At 44.1% G+C, this 27,385-nt stretch overlaps 1 protein-coding gene across 1 annotated transcript in view; it reads left to right on the top strand.

Moving 5' to 3' along the window:
* The window catches only part of rapgef6 (Rap guanine nucleotide exchange factor (GEF) 6), a 288,321-nt gene that overhangs the window by 69,194 nt on the left and 191,742 nt on the right, over nucleotides 1-27,385 (top strand). Inside the window, exons 2-4 of the mRNA XM_084320510.1 lie at nucleotides 1,381-1,451; nucleotides 5,018-5,074; nucleotides 7,423-7,506. Coding sequence (XP_084176636.1) covers nucleotides 1,381-1,451; nucleotides 5,018-5,074; nucleotides 7,423-7,506 — 212 coding nt within the window. The remainder of the gene's footprint in view (nucleotides 1-1,380; nucleotides 1,452-5,017; nucleotides 5,075-7,422; nucleotides 7,507-27,385) is intronic.

The raw sequence follows: 27,385 nt of genomic DNA, 5'->3' as shown, positions 1-27,385 counted from the left end.
CCCTCTTCTGCCTGGAATCAGCCTCTCTGGTCCGTAAGGCTTCTCCTCTGCATCACGCTCCCTCTTCTGCCTGGAATCAGCCTCTCTGGTCCGTAAGGCTTCTCTTCTGCATCGCTCTCCCTCTTCTGCCTGGAATCAGTGTGATTTCCACAGGGAGACGACTCGCGGCTCGGCCTGTTCCCTCTAATGAATTGCACCCTCGGCTAAACGGCAACACTTGTGTTGGCACCGACTCAGCCGCATAAATTGTGTGCACGTTGGCATGTATGCATTGGTGTGTATGGGCGTGTATGAACGCGCCCGGGCGTGCGGTCCACCTGTTAAAGCCTGGCCGGCCTGCGGGTCTCAATGGACCTTCTGTGTGTCTGATCCGACCATATGGTTACACGGTTCTGTTCATGTGCACTCTAGCTTCCTAGTGTTAGGACAGGTGGCTCTTTTTATAGGGGGCGTCCTTTTAGTGTCTTCTCTTGTGTGTGTGTGTGTGTGTGTGTGTGTGTGTGTGTGTGTGTGTGTGTGTGTGTGTGTGTGTGTGTGTGTGTGTGCGCCCACTAATGACATCGACTAGCCTATATGCGCTAAAATGCCCTTAATTGCATCCATTTATGCATTCACTATTTAGCCCATATGGCTGTGTATGCTTTTTATAGTAGTGTGTGTGTGTTTAATTTGATATGGATCATTCATCATGGTCCAAGCAGCGCACACGCGCGCGCACACACACACACACACACACACACACACACACACACACACACACACACACACACACACACACACACACACACACACACACACACATACACTCTTAACCAATAAACCCATCTTTTACAGCCTCAGCCTTTCATTTGTTTGACCATCGACCTATTGGCTCTATGCACATCAAGGACAGGCATCGCAACTGACATTTAAAATGCCGGTAATAAAAGCGACTACACGACTACTAGCCTACATAGGGTGTGAGTGAGTGTGTTGTGATATTGTAGGTGTGTAGCCGATATCTTATGAGATGTCTGTTGTTGTCATAATGTATTCCTGTTCAGTAAACCCCTCCAGGGCTTTTTCTTTTTAGGAACTCCTAGCCTGACGCGTACGTACGCTCCACGGGTCTACAGGCTAACGAACGTCCTGCGTGTCTGTCGCCTCTCACCCTGATGCTGCGGATCGTGTGTTTAAATCATCTCGTCCCATGTCATCCGAACATACTGTGTGTTGTCGTTGTGTTTTGTGTTCTCCAAGATCTACGTACTGTCTGTTGGATCTACGTACCGTCCACTGACACAGTCACTGTGTTGTATTTGTGTTTTTCTGTTCTGTTGGATCTACGTACCGTCTACTGACAAATTCACTGTGTTGACTTTGTGTTTTTCTGTCCTCCAGGATCTACATACCATCTACTGCCACCTGGACCACCTGGATGTCCTGTCCCACCTCAGGGAACACCAGCTCAGGTCTGTTATTATTATTATTATTATTTTTTTTTCATAAAGGCTACAGTGTTATTATTTCACTGGTGGTGCATTTTCATTCTTAGTATCGCAACATGACTATCTGGTAGATACCGGCCACCCTGAGGGGTTTATTTATGGCGTCCCACAGCAATATTAAGACGGACCCACCACAAATAGATGGACACAATAACACGGATGCTTCTTGTGGGGAATGTATAGACTTGTCCACCGTTGGTTGGTCGACCAAACTTCTTTCCTATTGATTAATGGTGAATTAAGGTGGCCAATATGTTTAAAGAGGGACCTTTTTTCTGTCCAAATGTAGCAAAAATTCTGAACAACATTTAACCCCTTCTCCCATAAGTATGAAATAGTTAGTTGGTACCTGTGGATTCCTTTGCGATCTCTAGTTTCATACTTTCACATTCATTTCTTGCATAAAAAATGTAGCCCACCAGAGCCCACGGAAGATGGTAACGTCAGCAGGTTGACCTCTGAATGGTATGCTATGGCTAGGGGTGGGGAGGGAAATCGATACGTAGTAGTATCGCGATACTTTGCGTGGCGATACTGTATCGATACAGGGACGCCAAGTATCGATATATAATTATTCATAAAAAAATATATATATTTTTTTTTTGTATAAGGAAGTTGCATTGTTCATTTCAATACCTGTAATAGTACAGTAGTCCACACACACACACACGTGCATTCAGTTAAGTTGGAATATGACTGTAATACAAACAGTTCAGTTTGTCAGGTACATGCAACACAGATTACAGTGTTTACATCTGTCTGCTTGAGAAAATACCATGTTCTGCAATAAAAAGTATTGAAGTGAGATGAACAGACTGAACTTTATTTTATTAGATAAAACATGTTGACAAAGTTTTACTTTGCAGTTGAAAAAAGGTAATAAATAAAATTTGATAAAAAAAAAAAATGTGCTGCACGCCCTGTCCCTGCCCCAGTCTGTGCTGCACGCCCTGCCCCTGCCCCAGTCTGTGCTGCACGCTCTGCCCCAGTCTGTGCTGCACGCTCTGCCCCTGCCCCAGTCTGTGCTGCACGCTCTGCCCCTGCCCCAGTCTGTGCTGCACGCCCTGCCCCTGCCCCAGTCTGTGCTGCACGCCCTGCCCCTGCCCCAGTCTGTGCTGCACGCTCTGCCCCTGCCCCAGTCTGTGCTGCACGCCCTGCCTCTGCCCCAGTCTGTGCTGCACGCCCTGCCCCTGCCCCAGTCTGTGCTGCACGCCCTGCCCCCCTGCCCCAGTCTGTGCTGCACGCCCTGCCCCTGCCCAGTCTGTGGTGTCAGAGGACCTCTTTGGAGCTGCTAGCGAAACCTGTCTAGGGGTACTCTGTAGGGCTGTACCCAATGTAAATTTGTTTACATTTGAAGCTTCTATTGAAGTATTCGAACGAAGCTTCGAATGTCTGTCGTCATATTTTATGACGTAATCCAAAAAAAAATATATATATATATATAATTATTATTTAATTTTTTTTTTTTATAAATCTCAAACTAAATCCTCAATTTGAATAAAGTGATTAATCTGAGTAAATGATTTTTTATTTTTATTTTTTTATTAAATCAACTTTATTATATAACTCATCAGTTTCGTCAACATAAATAATCCAATAAGGGCACGGTTGGTACGAAAGTGATGGTGACGTCTTGATGGAGCGCCAAGCGGATGTAGATAGGCTACATCATTTATGATAAATGTTTTATTTAAATTTGTATGACGAGTCATATACTATAATAGTATAATACTATAGGGCGGCTATGTGGCGTAGTGGGCAAGGCGCTCGCCACGAATGACGGAGACGCTGGGCTTGCCTGTTCGAGCCCAGCGCTCCACATTTGCTTTCAGTTTAGCTGGTCGTTCATACTAATACACATTGGCCGTATTAGGGGGTGGGAAACTGATGGGTGGGGATCGGGCGTTGTGGACAGCGACTCCTACAGGTCGGTTGGTGTGCCTGTGCAGCAGAATCAGGAAGTATCGGGGGCAGCGTGAGCCTCCCATGCGTTACTCCTCGCCACTGAGAGATCGAGCTGCGCAGGTGAAAAGATGCGACTGCTGTTACCTCAAGTACCGGAGGGGACTTGTGCTATGTATGACTTAGTCCACATTGCAGCCGGCTTGTGGGAGGCAAGAAACAGCGTTCGTGACAGGGGAGGGTTGAATTGGATGATACGAAATTGGGATGGGAGAAAAATATAGAAAATGGGAGAAAAAGTGGATAAAAAAAAATAGTATAATACTATAATATTAGTGTAGCCTAATCTTTATCTGCAACTGTGAAGAAAAACCTTATATATATATAAAATTAAAAAAAATTATAATAATAATAATATTTTTTTAATAAAAAAAAAGAAATTCCAATGTTGATTTAGAATTCGAATGTCAACATTATGAACGAAGCTTGGAACTATTCGGTACAGCCCTAGTACTCTGACATCACAGATTGTGGTGGGGGCGGAGTGTGCGGTAGGCTGACAATGTTAACCACTAGGGGGCAGAGGACCATGTGTTTAGTGACACTTTAAAGGGCCTTCCAGACAGAGCAGCGGATCTCTACCCCACATTCACCTTCAGCGAGAGAAATACTGTAACGTAAGACAGGCAAAGGAAAATGTTTTCTTTAGAATGTCCTTCTTAGAAATTATAGCAACGTTTATGGTCACACAGCCACATTTTCACTTGGGTGGTCAGAAAGAAATATAGGAGGTGGTCCGTCTAGGTCGGAGCTGCAGAAGGCAGGGCTGAGTCACGGATGAAGGCCTCGTCTGCTGGATCACTCTGGAGACACAGAAATACACCAGGAATAAAATGGACCATATACTATGATGTGTGTGAGTGAGTCTTATGTCATATACTCCATCAGACAGAGAGAGAGAGAGAGAGAGAGAGAGAGAGAGAGAGAGAGAGAGAGAGAGAGAGAGAGAGAGAGAGAGAGAGAGAGAGAGAGAGAGAGAGAGAGAGAGAGAGAGAGAGAGAGAGAGAGAGAGAGAGAGAGAGAGAGAGAGAGAGAGAGAGAGAGAGAGAGAGAGAGAGAGAGAGAGAGAGAGAGAGAGAGAGAGAGAGAGAGAGAGGAGAGAGAGAGAGAGAGAGAGAGAGAGAGAGAGAGAGAGAGAGAGAGAGAGAGAGAGAGAGAGAGAGAGAGAGAGAGAGAGAGAGAGAGAGAGAGAGAGAGAGAGAGAGAGAGAGAGATACTGTGTCAGTTTAACACTCAGAGCTGACAGACTGCTGATGGTGTGTGCTGCTGTGTGTGGAGAGAGAGCGAGAGAGAGAGCGAGCATGAAGTGTTCTCAGACACGTTCTATGTGTGATAGATTGTAGAGTTCTAATTCATGACTGTGTGAAAATTGTGTTCTGTGTCACATCTCTCCTTTTCACTTTCTCTTTCTCTATCTTCCTCTCACATTCTCTCTTTCCATTTCTCTCTTCCTCTCTCTCACACTCTTCCCACCCCCCCCTCTCTTTCTCTCCCCCTCACTCTCTCCATCTCTCTCTGTCTTTCCATCTGTCTCCTTCCCCCTCTCTCTCCTTTCCTCTCTCTCTCAGGTCAATGTGTACCTCTGCCAGGTACGAGAGACATGAGGCGAACCACATCCTGTTCTAGTAAGTACCGTACACTCGCCCTCAGACTCATTTTGTTTACGTTTGAAAGTTCTGTATTTAGCCGACGCCATCGCAGTCGGCCCGGCCTTCCTGTGGTCCACCGCGCATACGTGACACCTCTAAACAGGGTGGTGGGCTGGGGAGGAGACCACTGGAGCAGAATACAGGCCCTGCACGCAATGTTTGTTGTGAAAGAGAGAGAGAGAGAGAGAGAGAGAGGGGTGAGAGAGGGAGAGAGACAGACAGACAGATGGAGAGAAAGAGGGACAGAGAGAGGTAAAGAGAGAGAGAGCACTTCACAAGTACAGTATATGGCATCTCAGCCCCTGCGACTATGTACTTTAATCTCCAGGAGGCCAGGTGATACTAGCCTTGCTGTCAGTTTGCCTCTCTGTCCATCAGAAGAGATGGATAGTTGGATGGATAAATGGGCTGGGCTGGGGTCACTGCAACCTCACTGCTGTGAAAAAAAAACTAAACTGGTGAGATAAGCGAAAAGGGAAAGAAGGATAGTTGGTAAGATAGAGAGAGAGAGCGAGAGGGAAGAAAAACGAGAGGAAATGAGAGGAGCATGATATTGAGGGAGAGAGTAAGCGTAAGCAGAGGGATGGATGGATGGATGGACAGATGAGAGGAGCGGAGGAGGCATGGGAGAGAGGGAGGACAGAGACTGATGGAAGGAGGGGAGAGATGCATCCTGGTGATTAATCACTGTGCTCACTGGAATCACATTAAAAACTCAGTAGTTTAATTTACCGTCTAATAAAGACACACACACACGTGCATGCATGCACACACATACTGTATACACACACACACGCACACGCACACGCACATAATGCATACTGTGCATACATACATACATACACACACACACACACACACACACACACACACACACACACACACACACACACACACACACACACACACACACACACAGATACCCACACACACTCATAGGGCTGTACTTGTGATACCTTAACCCGTAACAACCCACCTGCCAGGGTAATTTAGAGTCAAAGAGTGCTCTCTCGCTCTCTCTCTCTCTTTCTCTCTCTCTCACTCACTCACTCACTCACTCACTCACTCACACACACACACACACACACACACACACACACACACACACACACACACACACACACACACACACACACACACACACACACACACACACACACACACACACACACACACACGCACAAACTAAGCAGCAGATGAAAGCAATCAAGGTCTCCTATGAAACCATAATGGTAGTTAATCATTGCCACCAGAAGCCTGCCTGGAGCCAATAAAGCAATAGCAAGCCATCTATCCCAACCTCAGACCCCTAGGCCAAGCAGTTTACTGAACAGGTATAATGAACGTAAGCATGTGTCCATGTAAAAACAATATAGATTTTCTTAATTAAAGGTACACTATGTCGTTTTGGGAGAGTCTGAGGTAGAAAGTTACCTGAAAAGTTGTTGTTGTTGTTGTTGTTGTTGTTGTTGTTGTTGTTGTTGTAGTAGGATTAGCTATTAGGATTAGCTATTTAGTTTGGTTCAAAGTACCTTAAAATCATTTTGTTTAGATTTATTATGGCACAAGATAGAATTATTGTAAATTAATTAGGCTACATGTACTGTAGTAAAAGTTGTAAACTAATTGCACTGTCTGCAAATGTAAACAACCCCCCTGAAACTGCATATTTAAAAAAGTTTTTTTCTTTCTTTTCTTTTATATTATATATATATAGTATACTATATACCCAAATTAGCTTTATTCTGTAGTAGTGTTCTCGGTTCTGGAACAGAACATGTACTCGTCTGCTCAGAACGTTCTCCTGGCTGCTCTGTGTCACCTTAACCCTTTCACTGCCACATGACAGAAGGTTAAACCCTTTACTATCACACAACCGACGGTCGCCGTTAACCGTTTTGGTAGTGCAGCGGTGAAAGGGCATCGTTCCCTGTTCATTGTCTGTGGAGCAGCTTCAGACTTTATATCTTTTACACACTCGTTTTTGGTTTTGTGAAGGAGTTGTTTTTGTTACACACACAGAGGCACACACACAGACACCATATATATAGACCATAGGAAGAAAATACTTGTTTATTTTAGTTTTCGGAGTAATTCCCCTTGAATATGAAAAAAGCTAAAATTACATAAGACATAAAAACAACAACAACCATATAAACTACAAACTAGAACATTTGAAATATAAATGACACAAGAACAGAACAAAACAACACAACCATGTAAAGAACAAATGCGTTCTTAAGACTAAATCCAGTACATTATATTGTTTTTTGTGAAGTCAGGATCTGTGTCTCTAACAGCGGTGTGTGTTGTCTCTGTTCCAGCCCAGACAGCCTGGCCACCTGCTGGTACATCCTGCTCTCTGGATCAGTCTTTGTCAAGGAGCACATGTACCTGGCAAGGTGCTGGTACGTAATGCACACACACACACGCACACGCATACACACACACACACACACACACACACACACACACACACACACACACACACACACACCTACACACACACCTACACACACACATACGCATACACACACACGCATACACACTTGCATACACACTTGCGTACACACACTTGCATACACACTTGCGTACACACACTTGCATACACACTTGCATACACACCTGCATACAGTACATACAGGCATGTACACAGGTATGTGCATGCATAGTCACTCACACACGCATGCATACACACACACACACCAACAGTTGCAGGCACACATGCACACACATACACACACATACACACACGTTTGTTTATGTGAAACATGGAGACATTACATAGACTTAAATGCAATCTGTAACTAACCCTACACTTAACCATCACACTGCAATGGCTCGTCAAACGAAATCAGGATGTAAAAAAAGTCTTGAAATTGTCCAGATTTCTCACATAAGCGAGGTACACACACACACACACGCACACACACGCACGCACGCGCGCGCACACACGAGAGGGAGGAGGGAGGTGTCACATAGTCAGTGAAGGTGTGATTGACCTAAACAGTCTGTAGTACAACAGCCTATTGTTATCATCCTTTCACACTTGTTAAGTATGTAGTTTTCAAGTTTCTTTAATAGTTGTCATACAGAAGTACAGAATACTTTCATACAAAATGCTTCTTACTGTTACGCTCCAGAGACTGTGCTAGACAAGATAGTATCAAATAACATAGTATAGCATGTAATTTAGAAGAAGAAAATGAGGTCACAGTGTTCGGTATAGACATATGTACAATGTTCTGAGTTACCATATAATATACAATACTATGCAGTGTACTAATGTACTTATGTACAGTACTATATAGTGCAAAGCAGAAATGGGATGAGGTACAATTTAGGTACAATTTACAGTAAGGTGTACGAGTTGTAGTGCAATCCTTCATCAATAAATATAAAGTGTGGGGAGTGGGTGCTACAGTGTGTTTGTTTAAAGTGGGTGTGTGCTATAAAGTGTGTGGAGTGGGTGCTACAGTGTGTCTGTTTAAAGTGAGTGTGTGCGTGTGGATGTGTGTGCTATGTGCGTTTGGTGGTTGTTGTTGTGTAGTGTTCATTGTTCGTTTAGCAGTCTGATGGCCTGGGGATAGAAGCTTCTTCTGAGTCTTTCTGTGCTCGCCTTGAGACTCCGGTATCGCTTGCCTGACCGCAGCAGTTCAAAGAGGCAGTTGTTCGGGTGACTTGAGTCTTTAATGATTCTCTTAGCCTTGCCCTTGCAACGCTTGTTGTAAATGTTCTGGAGGGTGGGGAGCCCCCCTCCAATTGTGCGTTCGGCTGAACGTGTCACTCTTTGTAGTCTGCTTCGGTCTTGTGCAGTGCTATTCCCAAACCAGGAGGTGATGTTGCCAGTCAAGATGCTCTCTATTGTACATGAGTAGAAGTTCTTAAGGATCTTCTGACTGACTTGGAACTTCCTTAGGCGCCTGAGGAAGTAGAGGCGTTGTCGTGCCTTCTTCACAACACTGTCAATGTGTGTGGTCCATGTCAAGTCCTCGGATATGTAGGCTCCGAGGTACTTAAAGCTGTTGACTCTCTCAACCGGTGCCCCGTCGATGCTGAGGGGGCTGTAGTCCTTGACCCCCGACCTCCTGAAGTCCACAATCATCTCCTTTGTTTTGCTGACGTTCAGGGAGAGGCTGTTTTCCTGGCACCATCCCGCCAGGACCTTGACCTCTTCCAGGTAGGCCCTCTCGTCGTTGGCAGAGATCAGGCCCACCACCACTGTGTCGTCAGCAAATTTGATGATTGTATTGCTACTCCGCTGAGCCACACAGTCGTGTGTGTACAGGGAGTAGAGGAGGGGACTCAGAACACAGCCCTGGGGGGCCCCTATGTTGAGGGTGATGGATGAGGAGGTGCAGTTGCCTGCTCTCACCACCTGGGGTCTGCCAGTCAGGAAGTCCAAGACCCACTGGCAGAGGTCATAGTTCAAGCCCAGGTCCCTGAGCTTGGCTATGAGTATGGAGGGGACTATGGTATTGAATGCCGAGCTGTAGTCGATGAATAGCATTCTCACATAGTTCCCCTGCCTCTTGTCCAGGTGTGATGCTGCTGTGTGCAGCACATGGGCTATGGCGTCCTCCGTGGACCTGTTGGGGCGGTATGCAAATTGCAGGGGGTCCATGTTGATGGGGAGGGAGGAGCAGATGTAGCCCTTTACTAGCTTCTCAAAGCACTTCATGGCTATGGAGGTGAGAGCTACAGGGCGGTAGTCGTTGAGGCAAGCAGGCTTGGATTTTTTGGGTACAGGGATAATAGTGGACTTCTTCAGGCAGGTGGGGATGACAGCCTGTTCTAAGGACAGGTTAAATATGTCAGTGAATACCGGGGCTAGTTGGTCGGCACAGACTTTTAGGACGCGGCCGGGGATGCCGTCCGGACCTGCTGCCTTCCTGATATTCACTTTTTTAAAGGTCCGCCTCACCTCATGCTCTGTTACCCTGAACACTGAGTCTCCATCAGCAGACCCCCCCCCCCCCCCCATTGCCGTGGCTTGTGGGCTGGTGTTGTTATTACCAGCATCAAACCTCGCATAGAAGGTATTGAGGTAATTTGCTAAGGAGATGTCACTGTTCAGTTTGAGGGAGGCGCCTTTGTAGTCTGTCATCGTTTATGTACATTTACATTATGTACGTTTACAGTACATCATGTATGTACTGTATGTGTGTGTGTTCCTCTTAGAGACGATGTGTGTGTGCATGTTTGTGCGTATATATATGTTGATGTGTGTGTGTAGTATATATATACTATTGTGTGTGTGTGTGTGTGTGTGTGTGTGTGTGTGTGTGTGTGTGTGTGTGTGTGTGTGTGTGTGTGTGTGTGTGTGTGTGTGTGTGTGTGTGTGTGTGTGTGTGTGTGTGTGTGTGTGTGTGTGTGTGTGTGTGTGTGTGTGTGTGTGTGTGTGTGTGTGTGTGTGTGTGTGTGTGTGTGTGTGTGTGTGCTTAACATGATATGGTAAGACAGCTTGTTACAGAGCTGTGAGTGAGAAATGAAGAGACGGGTGATTCCGCTGTGGTTCACCAGCATGTCAGGGAACATGACACACACGCACGCACGCACGCACGCACACACACACACACACACACACACATCATGTTTGTACACACATCACGTTTGTGTGATACAGTGCAGTGGTGAGAAGTCTGTGAGAGATTCCTGCAGGTTCATGTGACGGATCACACCTCATCCAGTAATGAGGTGTGTGTGTGTGTGTGTGTGTGTGTGTGTAGGTGTGTAGGTGTGTGTGTGCATGTGGGGGTGGTTTGGAACAGACAAACCCAATAGGCAAATACCAAACACTTAACACATTGATTGCCACGCAGTATGCCCATCATTATGCCCTCTCTGCCACCGCTGTAAGCCTATGGAGATGTTTACCTTCTTTGCAGGGCTATAACTTTTTAAATATTATAGCTATATCTGCATTACTATGGCCCATTCAACATCGATTATCTATCGTTCCGGATGTGGGAACGTTATATTTTTTCATTCATACATTGTTGTGTTAATACCGTCGAGAATATAAGTATGTTTTTAAGCTTTTCTGCTGTAATTCCAAAAACGCTAGTTATAGGCCCTGACGCATATGATAGATGATCAATTGGCGTTTCTTTCCTATACACGCTATATTAAAAAATTCAAATGTATATGATCGGTATACATTATGCTTCATCATGCGTGAAGGAAAGGGGCGGTGGTCGTTTATAATTCCTTTATCGTCAGTAACCGCTTTATTTAGTATGGGTTGATATATTGATTAGACTGATTGCAAACAAATATATGGACAATGAAAATAACGTTAGTGTCCTCTTATCGTTCGCCGATGAGACTGGAAGAAAAAGATCCCAATTATTTGACGTCGATCTCCTAGATCCATTTCCGGTTTGTATGGCGCAATAAACGCCGAAATCATATCGATTGTTGCGTTTCGAAAGCGATCCAAATGCACTCGAGTGTGTATATTGATCCACGCCACAATATATCTCTGGCGGAGGAATTTCCTCGATGCACCGATCGCCACTTCCGGTTTGGCGTGAGTGTAACTTGCCCGACCATCCACCAGGCGGCGGTATTGAGGCGTTGCAATCTCAGACAGGGTGCCGCTGCAGTCCGGAGGGAGGCTGGATGAATTATGAATGCCATGGCGAAAAAATTTAATATTGATCCCAAAAAACGATTTACGCCGTTGTTGGTGCACAATGTGTTAATAATCCAAAATAAACACATAATGCTCTCTTTTAATATTTTTGTATCTAAGACTGGGAAGGAGCCACCCGCCCTGTCCACTTCCTGTCCGCATGGAACCTCGTCCGTTATGACGACTGGACCAGTTGTAATTTGTAGCATTGACTCACCAGCTTCTCACTTCGGTGGCAAGGCTGCACGTCACTACGACCACTTCACTGAACACAGGCGCGTGCTGCACCGTACAGGGTCATTTATTTTAGATTGAAGCCCTGGGATCAGAGATGAAGGACGAATCAAAGATTAAACGTCTTATTTCTGCAGCAGAAACTACTGGCCGATGTTGACTTTAGCCGCTCGCTCGCTCGCATTGCCGTCTGATTCTGATTCTGATGTGACGACCTAGAAGCACTATTGACATCTAATAGTCCTGGGTGAAGACAGACATGTCTGTCTGTATGTGTGTCTGATCTGTGTCTGTTCTCTGTTCACTGTGTGTGTGTGTTCCTGTGTAGATCACTTGATGACAGACAGAACGTATGGTGTGGCTGAGGGGCGATACTGTGTGTGTGTGTGTGTCTGTGTCTATTAGAGTAGTAGTTAGTGATGCACGATATATCGGCCGCCGATATAATATCGGCCGATATGGCAATTTTTTTACACATCGGTATCGGTCCGATATCAAGATAGGGCCGATATCCGATATTAATTTTTTTTTTTTTTTTTTTTTTTTTTTTACATGTTTTGGCCTTAAATAGTTTCAAAATATCATTCATTTCTGAAAATAAGTTACAAAAGTAAAAAAATTATGCGTTTTGGAAAATAGCTCTTTATTTGATTATCATAAAAAAGTGTTTTCTATACAGAGATATCGACATCGGTAAATATCGGTATCGGCCAGAACAGCAATATTAATATCGGTTATCGGTATCGGCCACAATTTTCACATCGGTGCATCACTAGTAGTAGTAGTAGTTGTTATTAGTACTAATACTACTACTAGCAGCAGCAGGGGGCAGAGAAAGGGTCAGAGGGTGTGTGTGTGTGTGTGGAATGCAGAACAGTGACTGGCCATGTGTTCCTGAGCAGTCTGACCGCCTGGAGCCTAGAAGCACAGCTAGGCAGGAAATGAGCACAGGACACACACACACACACACACACACATGCACACGCACACACACACACCCTGGAGCCACTGGTCAAAGAGTGCAGCGTGGAAGGGAGGGAGGGAGGGAGGGAGGGAGAGAGGCAGCACCCACTCTTCTCCCAGTAAAGAAAAAACTGAAAACCCACAAAGACCAACTTGTGTTTTGTGTTGTTGGATGTCTAAACCCTTTGGATTACTTCAGAGGAGAGAAAGAAAGAGCAACTGGTGGATCTATACCTGGACCCTGTTCTTTCTGTTCTTGGATATTATGCTGGATATTATTTCCCTGAGCAGGAACCCAGAGGAGCGGATCCTTGACTCTCTTCTTGGTTGGTGTTCTTCAGTCTCTGTTCTTCTCCTACTCATGGGTTCCTTCGTGTGTGTGTGTGTGTTCGCCAGGCCCTTTCGTTCTTTTTCATAGTGACTTTCATGTGTTGTGTTTTGGGGTTTGTAAGTTCCCTCTGTCGTGTTCTTGCGGTTTGGTAGGGGGTTCCTCTATTCCTACACTGGTGAGATTTTTGGTAGGTTTAACTTTTCCACTTCACATTGGACCAGGCTACTTCAAAAGTTGAGCGTTTTTTTAAAGTTCCCTCTTCCCCGCTCTCTCGTGTCCTTAAAGTCAGCGTGGTCTTGTTTCCTGTCGACCTGCTGTTGCTTAGCTGGACGCTTTAGGAATCCCCCCTGTGGTGCGCAGGCAGCGCGGCTAACCGGGCCCCCCCTCTCTCTACGCTCTGAAAGTAAAACCCACCGCCGCTGTGTGTGTTGTCGCTTTTTATCTCCGCTGATTACCGTCACGAGAAGCAGACTTCTCTTCAGGGAAATGGATTTAGGCTGACGTCTAGCCTGCAGGCTGCGTTTCTCCGCTAAACGAGAACCAGGCTTTGCAGTGGGGATAGCGACATATTAGCCGATGTTTTGACTTCGTATTCTTGTTCATTTGAAATGACACAATGGGGTTTGAGGTTAAAGTGCGGGGACTGTTGGCTTTTCAGTCGATCTTGGACGACCATTTACCCCGAAAAATGTCAGGGTGCCAAAAGTATGCACAGAATGCCATTTTATTCAGTAAATCTTTCCCCCATGTGAGAATGGATGGTGAAACTTAAGTAAGGAGAAACAACAGATCAAACAGAATGTCGCTGGACTCGTGATCAGTTGAATCGTTTTGTTATGGGAAATGTTCCTGCAGTGCACTGTAGACGGTTCTATCCTTTTTGTTGTACAATTCCAACTACAGGACTGTTAATTCACCTAAAGCCTTGCAGAATAGTTTTCTTGCCTTTTTTAGTGACCTTGCAGCATTCAAATGAAACCGTTTCACTTAGGGATAGCCCGATACTGTGCTCATGCACTACCACTCGATGCCATCTTTCTTTTTTCAGGAAAACACAACATTTTATGTTAAAGCTTCTATTATTCCTTGAAATTCAAATCAACCATTCGCATTGAAAGTTTTGTTCATCCACGATAAAATTCTTCTGAATCAAGAAATTGCGTTTTTTTATCTAAAGTGTAACTAATTGTCGGACATCGTTTTTAACCTCTTAACAGGCGCCCCAAAAATTGGCCATTTTAGTTTTCTTTTTTGAGGACTGCATACTGTTTTTGCAAACCAAAATACTATACTTTATCTTATACCACATGCATGAGCCTGGTCTCTTTTGAAAGATGACATTCTGAAGTTCCTGATACAATAAGGAAAACTCACCTTTAGTGCTAATGAAATAGAGTAACATAGGTCTGAACTTGAGTTGTATTTGCGCAATACCGCATACTTTGTGCAAGCCTCAAATATCGGCATGTAACTCGAGAACCGCTAAATGGATTTTGTCACCTGAAAGGGCTCTCGACAAATGGCAACAAATGGGGCTTTAATTTGATATATATATTGTATTAAAAAATATGCACACCCGAGCCACTAGAGGTCGCCAAAGTGCGGTGGGCAAATCGTCCTCAATGTGGGCCCTTGCAGCCATAAATATTGGATCAGATTTTTTTTTCAATAATCCCTTTAAATGCCCTTTTAAAATGAAAAATAGTGCTTGGAAAAGTACTTGAAAGTCCTTGAATTTAATTTTGCAATGTCTGTGGGAACCCTGTTGTACTTGTGATTAGAAGAACGGCGGCAGGGAGGCGTGTACCTGTTCCGCAACAGTAAGTGACTTCCGGGGTAGGCCTGATTGGCCCCGACAGGCACGTGATGCGGCAAACTCAGGACGCGCAACGAGGCTGCTGAGAGCTGTCGCGCGGAAATAGGCTGTCTATTGCCATTCTCTAACACAAACTCTAACCTTAACCAGCTCCTTAACAGCGCCTAAACTTAACCGTTCTAACCTTAACCAACTCCGAAACAATGCCTAACCTTAACCTTAACCTTAACCATGCCTAACCTTAACCATAGAAAGAATATTGCCATTCTCTAAGACAAACTCTAACCTTAACCAGCTCCTTAACAGCGCCTAAACTTAACCGTTCTAACCTTAACCAACTCCGAAACAATGCCTAACCTTAACCTTAACCTTAACCATGCCTAACCTTAACCGGCGAAAGAATACACGTTAAAAAAAAAATCACGTTAAAAAAAAAAGATTTGATGGGTTTCGAACTCACCAACAACGGACCGCAGGATCGCAGGACCACTGCTCTGCCAGGTGAGCTATAGCGCCGAATGAAAGTTATGGCGTATTTGGACGGTTACGTAATTCCGCAAGCTCTGCCGCTCGGCTCCGCGGAGCGTGCCGCGCGGCAGAGAAAGTTGCGCGTCACGTGCCTGTCGGGGCCAATCAGGCCTACCCCGGAAGTCACTTACTGTTGCGGAACAGTTACACGCGGCAGGGAGACCTCCCTAGTTCCCAGAATCTGCATCTGACAGAAAAGAAAGCCTTCCGAGTGGAAACCGCTCAGTCAGAAGTGACGGAGATCGTTACTCGTCTAGACGACGTGCTGGCGTTAGAAGCGGCTCCATTAGCCACAGATCATGGAGGAGCTGATGGTTTTAAATCAGTTCCTTCCTTCCATCGACTGTTCCTAGCGGTGCCATTACTTTACTTCTCACTCCGGTGGTCCGTACCGGTATGAGGTTTGAAGGGCTAAGACCCTTAACTCGATCGCACCGGTATAGTTAAACGCTGTGTTTGTAACGCGATTTGGACGTCGTTCTCTGTCCGCGGGGTGTTCTGGCTAGTTGTCCGGTCTTTAACTCAGTCGTGGTCAGACTTACCCAACCGAGAGCAGTCTGAGTCTGATGAGTGAAATCGTGTGTGTGTGTGTGCGTGTGTGTGTGAGTGCACCGCGGTAGACTGCGGTTTGCGGTTTCCTTCTTCACTGACGGTCATCGTTACCATGGAAACACGGGTGTCAAACTGCACTGCTTTCCTTTCGGTTGCTGACTCGCTTCAGCTTTACTCTCAGTGAGTAGGAGGAGGATGTTGAAGTTAAAAGACAGTAAGAAGCTGAAAACGGACAAGAGCACAGTGTCGTCTACTACTCCCAAACACACCAAGCGTACTGGAAAACCTCTGCAGTTATTTCTGGTGTATTTCCAGCAAACTAAATAGTTGAATTACTATGCGTGGCGGTTTTGCGGCGATCATGGCGAACCCACGGTTCAACTCAATTGAAAACCTTCACCCGGATGTTGGAGGGAGCAGGCGTGAACGATGGGACGGTGAATACCAATGTCTGTTGGACTGATGTGGAATTAGGTAATCGTGCCTAAAGGGTGAAGAAGAAGAGGTTTTCTTCTGGCCAAAAAAACCCACAGGGTCTAAATCTCGGGAGTAACTTTTTTGTCTGATGGTGTCAGTCAATCGAACTGAAATGCAAGTCTGTCTGTCTGGCTAATATGGCTGTCCTTCTCGAGAACCGCTCATCCGATCGACTTCACACTTGGCGGGTGTGTGCAGTAGGGCTGTCTTAAATACTTCGAAGCTTCGTTCGATGGGCATGGGATTCGAATATGAAAATGAAATTCGAATATATTTAAATTTTTAAAAAAATTTGCAAAATCAACTCTGGCTCTCTTTGTTTGTTAACTACAACAAGCAATGCTGTTTGTTATTTAAGATGAGGTCGGACTCAGCACTGACAGATTTGTGTTCATTGTGCTGCTTTTATAAAGCCTCAAATGACGGCTTACAATATTTCATGAAAGCAATGTGTTTCGTTTGTCTAAGATTTAAAAAGGTTTAAACTTTACAGCACTGACAAAGTTGAACAAAGTGCTGTACAAGTCCCACAACATAATGTAATAATAAAAAAAAAAGGAAAATTAAAAATTATATATATATATATATTTTTTTTTTATCTCGAAGCTTCGAATTAAAATCGAATCTCGGCCCCGAAGCTTCGAATTCCAAAAAAAATTCGAAGGTCAGCCCTAGTGCGCGGTGTGAAATGTGAAGTTGATTGTACGAGCGGTTCTGGAGAAAGCTGCAAGCAGCAATACCGGGGGCTGCACTAGTATAAATGGCCGCACCCCCCCTTGAGCTGATCACTATTGTTAATGTGGGAACACGGCGTCAAGATGCATCATCATCCCCAAGTGCAATCGGAATTTCAAACCCCCGCCCTCTTTTCTCGATCCCCCAATCACAAAAGTGTTCCCTCGGACAAAAAAGTCTGTCGTGATTGGAGGATCGAGAAAATAGGGCGGGGTTTGCAATAGGTCCACCAGAGCAGTGGTGTCGGGGGCAGATGAACGGGTGGAGGTGTAGTAGTGCCACGTAGAGACAGATCTGTGCAACATGTGGCGAGATGCACAATCCCCTCCAGGTTCTGTCAAAATCGCCATAGCGGCGTCTCGACGTAGAGCTCGAGACGGATGAACATATGGACGATACCGTGCCCCCCCCCCCCTCCCTGTATACACACCCATCTGTGTAATCTTGTAAATGTCAGAACTTAGTAGCAAGATGCAAGATTCCCCCGAAGGTGCTGCGAAATTGGCACCAGTGGCGCTTGAGATTAATAACGGGACAAATGAATAAGCAAACAATCAAACGGAGACTGATCCGTAGTCCCTCCTCTACACTTAACCTGTTCTTCCTGAAGAGCAGGCATAGCTGAGGGGAGGCACATATTTTCTTCCAGGAAGCTGACAGCGTGTCTCTGTGTGTGTGTGTGTGTGTGTGTGTGTGTGTGTGTGTGTGTGTGTGTGTGTGTGTGTGTGTGTGTGTGTGTGTGTGTGTGTGGCCCCCTATCTCTCCTGTTATGGCGTATTGCCCAGGGCCCTGCAGCTGTCATTGGACTGTCATCCTCTGCCGCCAACGATGCACTTCTGCAGGCAAAAGAGGGGAGAGAGAGGAGCCACCACCTGCTGAAATCTAACATAGCGATAGGGAGGAAGGGAGGACAGTTGGAGGTGCAGCAGCCGGTGATGCTGAGGGGGGGGGGGGGGTCACAGAGAGGTCTGTCTTGAGAGTTAAAAGTGTGGAGGGGGAAGACAGAATGTTGCACGTAGGCCCAGAGGAACCTAGTTTCCACAGGTTGGTAAATAAGGAATTCCACAGCCTTGTTCTGAGCGGTCGGATGTTGTCGTCCGCAGCCCCTGTAGCCGCTGTACTCCGGGCAGAGTCATTCACTAGAGCTGAGTGATTTGGGGAAAAAACATCTAATTATGATTATTTTGACTGCTATTATAATTGAGCTAATAATTCACGGTATTAGATCAACATAAACATTAACATGGTGTGATGTTTGCAGGGATCTGTGCCGTACAAAGAGGGTTTCTCACGTCTTTAGAATGTGATTTGTAGGCCGGGACGTCTCTGCTGCACCACAGTACTTGGTGGTATTTTGACTAGGGGTGTAAAAAGTACCCAGAAATGATACTTGAGTGAAAGTATGGGTACCGTCTCAAAATCGTACTCAAGTAAAAGTCAGAGTATCTGGCTAAAAACACACTTGAGTAAAAGTTAAAAAGTTTCTACTTTTAAATGTACTTAAGTACTAAAAAGTAAAAGTAAAAACCTTTTTTCTGACTGTCTATTCAAGTTCAAGTTCTTTAATAGTTGTCATACAGAAGTACAGGATACTTTCATACAAAATGCTTCTTACTGTTACGCTCCAGAGACTGTGCTAGACAAGATAGTATCAAATAACATAATAACATAATATAGCATGAATTTAGAAGAAGAAAATGAGGTCAGTGTTCGGTATAGACATATGTACAATGTTCTGAGTTACCATATAATATACAATACACAATACTATGCAGTGTACTAATGTACAGTACTATCTAGTGCAAAGCAGAAATGGGATGAGGTACAATTTTAGGTACAATTTACAGTAAGGTGTACGAGTTGTAGTGCAATCCTTCATCCATAAATATAAAGTGTGGGGAGTGGGTGCTACAGTGTGTTTGTTTAAAGTGGGTGTGTGCTATAAGTGTGTGGAGTGGGTGCTACAGTGTGTTTGTTTAAAGTGAGTGTGTGCGTGTGGATGTGTGTGCTATGTGCGTTTGGTGGTTGTTGTTGTGTAGTGTTCATTCATTGTTCGTTTAGCAGCCTGATGGCCTGGGGATAGAAGCTTCTTCTGAGTCTTTCTGTGCTCGCCTTGAGACTCCTGTATCGCTTGCCTGACCGCAGCAGTTCAAAGAGGCAGTTGTTCGGGTGACTGGAGTCTTTAATGATTCTCTTAGCCTTGCCCTTGCAACGCTTGTAGTAAATGTTCTGGAGGGTGGGGAGCCCCCCTCCAATTGTGCGTTCGGCTGAACGTGTCACTCTTTGTAGTCTGCTTTGGTCTTGTGCAGTGCTATTCCCAAACCAGGAGGTGATGTTGCCGGTCAAGATGCTCTCTATTGTACATGAGTAGAAGTTCTTAAGGATCTTCTGGCTGACTTGGAACTTCCTTAGGCGCCTGAGGAAGTAGAGGCGTTGTCGTGCCTTCTTCACAACACTGTCAATGTGTGTGGTCCATGTCAAGTCCTCGGATATGTAGGCTCCGAGGTACTTAAAGCTGTTGACTCTCTCAACCGGTGCCCCGTCGATGCTGAGGGGGCTGTAGTCCTTGACCCCCGACCTCCTGAAGTCCACAATCATCTCCTTTGTTTTGCTGACGTTCAGGGAGAGGCTGTTTTCCTGGCACCATCCCGCCAGGACCTTGACCTCTTCCAGGTAGGCCCTCTCGTCGTTGGCAGAGATCAGGCCCACCACCACTGTGTCGTCAGCAAATTTGATGATTGTATTGCTACTCCGCTGAGCCACACAGTCGTGTGTGTACAGGGAGTAGAGGAGGGGACTCAGAACACAGCCCTGGGGGGCCCCTATGTTGAGGGTGATGGATGAGGAGGTGCAGTTGCCTGCTCTCACCACCTGGGGTCTGCCAGTCAGGAAGTCCAAGACCCACTGGCAGAGGTCATAGCCCAAGCCCAGGTCCCTGAGCTTGGCTATGAGTATGGAGGGGACTATGGTATTGAATGCCGAGCTGTAGTCGATGAATAGCATTCTCACATAGTTCCCCTGCCTCTTGTCCAGGTGTGATGCTGATTCTGATAGCAGGTGTTTAATCAAAGATCCCAGCTTTCTAGTCTTGTACAAGTACCAATCAGCATGGGTATGGGCGGGTTAATTTTCCCTTGATGGGGATTTGATTGGCTGTTTTTAAATAAAGTGCGGCCGCAGGATTAATAACGCTAACGTTAGTTCGGCCAGATAAACAAATATACTAATTAAAATGGTTGGACCTGCGAGATTTGTACTTTGTACGTCTGCATTTTAAATGTGAGGAGTAAAAAGTATGTTTTTTTTCCCTGAAATGTAATTGAGTAAAAGTACAAGTATACAAACCTAATAATACTCGAGTAAAGTACAAATCCCGAAGTACAAAGTACAAAAACTAAGTAGAATTACTCAAGTACTTTACACCCCTTATTTTGACACATACTTCTCCTTCAACACTGGACTACTGGACCATATTGTGATTTTGATTACATTTCGATCAATCGTTCAGTCATGAAGGAAGGGATCAGGCTGTAAGTGTTCAGTCACTGAAGGAAGGGATCAGGCTGTAAGTGTTCAGTCACTGAAGGAAGGGATCAGGCTGTAAGTGTTCAGTCACTGAAGGAAGGGATCAGGCTGTAAGTGTTCAGTCACTGAAGGAAGGGATCAAGCTGTAAGTGTTCAGTCACTGAAGGAAGGGATCAGGCTGTAAGTGTTCAGTCACTGAAGGAAGGGATCAGGCTGTAAGTGTTCAGTCATGAAGGAAGGGATCAGGCTGTAAGTGTTCAGTCACTGAAGGAAGGGATCAGGCTGTAAGTGTTCAGTCATGAAGGAAGGGATCAGGCTGTAAGTGTTCAGTCATGAAGGAAGGGATCAGGCTGTAAGTGTTCAGTCATGAAGGAAGGGATCAGGCTGTAAGTGTTCAGTCACTGAAGGAAGGGATCAGGCTGTAAGTGTTCAGTCACTGAAGGAAGGGATCAGGCTGTAAGTGTTCAGTCATGAAGGAAGGGATCAGGCTGTAAGTGTTCAGTCACTGAAGGAAGGGATCAGGCTGTAAGTGTTCAGTCATGAAGGAAGGGATCAGGCTGTAAGTGTTCAGTCATGAAGGAAGGGATCAGGCTGTAAGTGTTCAGTCACTGAAGGAAGGGATCAGGCTGTAAGTGTTCAGTCATGAAGGAAGGGATCAGGCTGTAAGTGTTCAGTCACTGAAGGAAGGGATCAGGCTGTAAGTGTTCAGTCACTGAAGGAAGGGATCAGGCTGTAAGTGTTCAGTCATGAAGGAAGGGATCAGGCTGTAAGTGTTCAGTCATGAAGGAAGGGATCAGGCTGTAAGTGTTCAGTCATGAAGGAAGGGATCAGGCTGTAAGTGTTCAGTCACTGAAGGAAGGGATCAGGCTGTAAGTGTTCAGTCACTGAAGGAAGGGATCAGGCTGTAAGTGTTCAGTCATGAAGGAAGGGATCAGGCTGTAAGTGTTCAGTCATGAAGGAAGGGATCAGGCTGTAAGTGTTCAGTCACTGAAGGAAGGGATCAGGCTGTAAGTGTTCAGTCACTGAAGGAAGGGATCAGGCTGTAAGTGTTCAGTCATGAAGGAAGGGATCAGGCTGTAAGTGTTCAGTCATGAAGGAAGGGATCAGGCTGTAAGTGTTCAGTCACTGAAGGAAGGGATCAGGCTGTAAGTGTTCAGTCATGAAGGAAGGGATCAGGCTGTAAGTGTTCAGTCATGAAGGAAGGGATCAGGCTGTAAGTGTTCAGTCATGAAGGAAGGGATCAGGCTGTAAGTGTTCAGTCACTGAAGGAAGGGATCAGGCTGTAAGTGTTCAGTCATGAAGGAAGGGATCAGGCTGTAAGTGTTCAGTCACTGAAGGAAGGGATCAGGCTGTAAGTGTTCAGTCATGAAGGAAGGGATCAGGCTGTAAGTGTTCAGTCATGAAGGAAGGGATCAGGCTGTAAGTGTTCAGTCATGAAGGAAGGGATCAGGCTGTAAGTGTTCAGTCATGAAGGAAGGGATCAGGCTGTAAGTGTTCAGTCACTGAAGGAAGGGATCAGGCTGATATATCCTTTCTGTCCTTGTTGCCTTTGAAGTCTGAATGAAAATCTCCAAGCCCGTTGTTCTATTTCTTTACTAATGTCTTTGTTATAAGGATAATGAGCGTTTTTGCTCATAAATGCATTATTAATGCCGGTTGGGAATATCCACTCTAGCTAGGATCTTTATCACCTAGTTCAGCTGCAGGGAATAAAAGGACAAGAGCAGAAGTATGCGGAACGTATGAGCTGAATATAAGTGGATATATAGTATGAGCTGAATAGAAGTGGATATATAGTATGAGCTGAATATAAGTGGATATATAGTATGAGCTGAATATAAGTGGATATATAGTATGAGCTGAATAGAAGTGGATATATAGTATGAGCTGAATAGAAGTGGGATATATAGTATGAGCTGAATATAAGTGGATATATAGTATGAGCTGAATAGAAGTGGATATATAGTATGAGCTGAATAGAAGTGGATATATAGTATGAGCTGAATAGAAGTGGGATATATAGTATGAGCTGAATATATGTGGATATATAGTATGAGCTGAATAGAAGTGGGATATATAGTATGAGCTGAATAGAAGTGGATATATAGTATGCGCTGAATATAAGTGGATATATAGTATGAGCTGAATATAAGTGGATATATAGTATGAGCTGAATAGAAGTGGATATATAGTATGAGCTGAATAGAAGTGGATATATAGTATGAGCTGAATATATGTGGATATATAGTATGAGCTGAATAGAAGTGGATATATAGTATGAGCTGAATAGAAGTGGATATATAGTAGGAGCTGAATAGAAGTGGATATATAGTAGGAGCTGAATAGAAGTGGATATATAGTAGAAGGAAGCTGAATATAAGTGGGATATATAGTATGAGCTGAATAGAAGTGGGATATATAGTAGGAGCTGAATAGAAGTGGATATATAGTATGAGCTGAATAGAAGTGGATATATAGTATGAGCTGAATAGAAGTGGATATATAGTAGAAGCTGAATAGAAGTGGATATATAGTATGAGCTGAATATAAGTGGATATATAGTATGAGCTGAATAGAAGTGGATATATAGTATGAGCTGAATATAAGTGGATATATAGTATGAGCTGAATAGAAGTGGATATATAGTAGGAGCTGAATAGAAGTGGATATATAGTAGGAGCTGAATAGAAGTGGATATATAGTAGAAGGAAGCTGAATATAAGTATAGTATGAGCTGAATAGAAGTGGGATATATAGTAGGAGCTGAATAGAAGTGGATATATAGTATGAGCTGAATAGAAGTGGGATATATAGTAGGAGCTGAATAGAAGTGGATATATAGTATGAGCTGAATAGAAGTGGATATATAGTATGAGCTGAATAGAAGTGGATATATAGTATGAGCTGAATAGAAGTGGATATATAGTATGAGCTGAATAGAAGTGGATATATAGTATGAGCTGAATAGAAGTGGGATATATAGTAGGAGCTGAATAGAAGTGGATATATAGTATGAGCTGAATAGAAGTGGATATATAGTATGAGCTGAATAGAAGTGGGATATATAGTAGGAGCTGAATAGAAGTGGATATATAGTATGAGCTGAATAGAAGTGGGATATATAGTATGAGCTGAATAGAAGTGGGATATATAGTATGAGCTGAATAGAAGTGGGATATAGTAGAAGCTGAATAGAAGTGGATATATAGTATGAGCTGAATAGAAGTGGGATATATAGTATGAGCTGAATAGAAGTGGATATATAGTATGAGCTGAATAGAAGTGGATATATAGTAGGAGCTGAATAGAAGTGGGATATATAGTATGAGCTGAATAGAAGTGGATATATAGTATGAGCTGAATAGAAGTGGGATATATAGTATGAGCTGAATAGAAGTGGGATATATAGTATGAGCTGAATAGAAGTGGATATATAGTAGGAGCTGAATAGAAGTGGATATATAGTATGAGCTGAATAGAAGTGGATATATAGTAGGAGCTGAATAGAAGTGGATATATAGTAGGAGCTGAATAGAAGTGGATATATAGTAGGAGCTGAATAGAAGTGGATATATAGTAGGAGCTGAATAGAAGTGGATATATAGTAGGAGCTGAATATAAGTGGGATATATAGTATGAGCTGAATAGAAGTGGATATATAGTAGGAGCTGAATATAAGTGGGATATATAGTATGAGCTGAATAGAAGTGGATATATAGTAGAAGCTGAATAGAAGTGGATATATAGTAGGAGCTGAATAGGGAAGCGATAGTGTGACTCATCCACAGCCCCCACCCAGGTATCCCTGCCATTCTGGGGATTCAGAACAGTAGCCCTCCATTCACATTTATTCATTTATTTGCATTTATCTTACATTTTTTGGACCTTATGGTGTTCTTGTTCTGTTCTTGACTTATTGTTATGTTTTCTTCTTGACTTGTTTAAAGAAGACCTGTACGGCCCATGGGGACATTAACGTGTGTTGTCGGGCCTTATAAATAAATTTGATTTGATTTGATTTGAGTTAGGTAGGCAGTGCTGTTCACCATGCATGCATGTGAGTGCAGAGAGAGAGGGAGAGAGGGAGAGAGAGGGGAGGGAAAGACAGAAAAGGAAACTATTGGTGTGTGGTGTACATTAGCGTTTGGGTGACACACACAGAGGGGACCAGGCTTGGCAGGCTGTGCTCAGAGAGCTGACAGTGAGCTTGTGTCCTCTGTTCCTCAGTGGAGTAGAGCAGGGTTTCCATTTGAGAGAAAAAATAAGTGGTGCCACCAGTCCACGTGTCCCGGACAAATTGGGAGAAATTACGGTTGAGTATTATCCGTGTTCATTTGACGTCAATAGACTCGTGTGCATAGCGTCCCCGCGGTCGAGAGTGTCCGACTAGCTTAGCTAGTAATGTTGTTGACGGAGGACTCGGACTCTTGCCTGTGCTGTTGAGTCGAGTTAAATTAACGGAGAGACCCTCTGGAGATATATATCCGTTTCAGTTTTTGTGTGAAAGTGAATGAATTAGACTTTTCGGTTACCTCGACACTCCGCTGTCCACTTCAGCACCTCAGACAGCGGCGAGAGAACCCTCCCTCGCACACGGGAGGCGGGGAGAAAGCAGGCTACCTTGGCCAGTTTGGTACACTCCGGAATCATTTCTACTTTATGACCAGAGAGATTTAAATATGTCAGACTTGAACAGAGAGAGATTTACAGATGTCGGACTTCAACAGAGAGAGATTTAAAGATGTCAGACGTCAACAGAGAGATTTAAAGATGTCAGACGTCAACAGAGAGAGATTTAAAGATCAAGTTTCAAGTTTCTTTAATAGTTGTCATACAGAAGTACAGAATACTTTTATACAAAATGCTTCTTACTGTTACGCTCCAGAGACTGTGCTAGACAAGATAAGTATGAAATAAAATAGTATAGCATGTAAAATAGAAGTAAAAATAGAGGTCACAGTCTTCAGTATAGACATATGTACAATGTTCGATGCAGAATAGAAGTAACTGAGTTACCATACAATATACAATATACTATGCAATGTACTAATATACAATATAGTGCAAAGCAGAAATGGGATGAGGTACAATTTAGGTACAATTTACAGTAAGGTGTACGAGTTGTGTTTAGGTGATCTAAAGTGTGGAGAGTGGGTGCTGCAGTGTGATGTTTGTTTAAAGTGAGTGTGTGCGTGTGGGTGTGTGTGCTGTGTGCATTTGATGGTTGTTGCATAGTGTTTATTGTTCGTTGAGCAGCCTGATGGCCTGGGGATAGAAGCTTCTTCTGAGTCTTTCTGTGCTCGCCTTAAGACTCCGGTATCGCTTGCCTGACCGCAGCAGTTCAAAGAGGCAGTTGTTCGGGTGGCTGGAGTCCTTGATGATTATCTTAGCCTTACCCCTGCACCGCTTGTTGTAAATGTTCTGGAGTTCTTAAATAAAGCGCGGACGCAGGATTAATAACGCTAACGTTAGTTCGGCCAGATAAACAAATATACTAATTAAAATGGTTGGACCTTGCAAGATTTGTACTTTGTACGTCTGCATTTTAAATGTGAGGAGTAAAAAGTGTGTTTTTTTTTTCCTGAAATGTAATTGAGTAAAAGTACAAGTATACAAACCTAGTAATAATACTCGAGTAAAGTACAAATCCCGAAGTACAAAGTACAAAAACCAAGTAGAATTACTCAAGTACTTTACACCCCTTATTTTGACACATACTTCTCCTTCAACACTGGACTACTGGACCATATTGTGATTTTGATTACATTTCGATCAATCGTTCAGTCATGAAGGAAAGGATCAGGCTGTAAGTGTTCAGTCATGAAGGAAGGGAGCAGCATGTAAGTGTTCAGTCATGAAGGAAGGGATCAGGCTGTAAGTGTTCAGTCATGAAGGAAGGGATCAGGCTGTAAGTGTTCAGTCATGAAGGAAGGGATCAGGCTGTAAGTGTTCAGTCACTGAAGGAAGGGATCAGGCTGTAAGTGTTCAGTCATGAAGGAAGGGATCAGGCTGTAAGTGTTCAGTCATGAAGGAAGGGATCAGGCTGTAAGTGTTCAGTCACTGAAGGAAGGGATCAGGCTGTAAGTGTTCAGTCATGAAGGAAGGGATCAGGCTGTAAGTGTTCAGTCACTGAAGGAAGGGATCAGGCTGTAAGTGTTCAGTCACTGAAGGAAGGGATCAGGCTGTAAGTGTTCAGTCATAGCGGCTAATATATCCTTTCTGTCCTTGTTGCCTTTGAAGTCTGAATGAAAATCTCCAAGCCAATTGTTCTATTTCTTTACTAATGTCTTTGTTATAAGGATAATGAGCGTTTTTGCTCATAAATGCATTATTAATGCCGGTTGGGAATATCCACTCTAGCTAGGATCTTTATCACCTAGTTCAGCTGCAGGGAATAAAAGGACAAGAGCAGAAGTATGCGGAACGTATGAGCTGAATATAAGTGGATATATAGTATGAGCTGAATAGAAATGGATATATAGTATGAGC

This window comes from Notolepis coatsorum, assembly GCF_963971535.1.
Source record: "Notolepis coatsorum genome assembly, chromosome: 8".
In the NCBI taxonomy this organism is placed as follows: Eukaryota; Metazoa; Chordata; class Actinopteri; order Aulopiformes; family Paralepididae; genus Notolepis; species Notolepis coatsorum.
The sequence above is the reverse complement of the archived record's forward strand: the minus strand, read 5'-3'. Positions and strand labels throughout refer to the sequence as shown.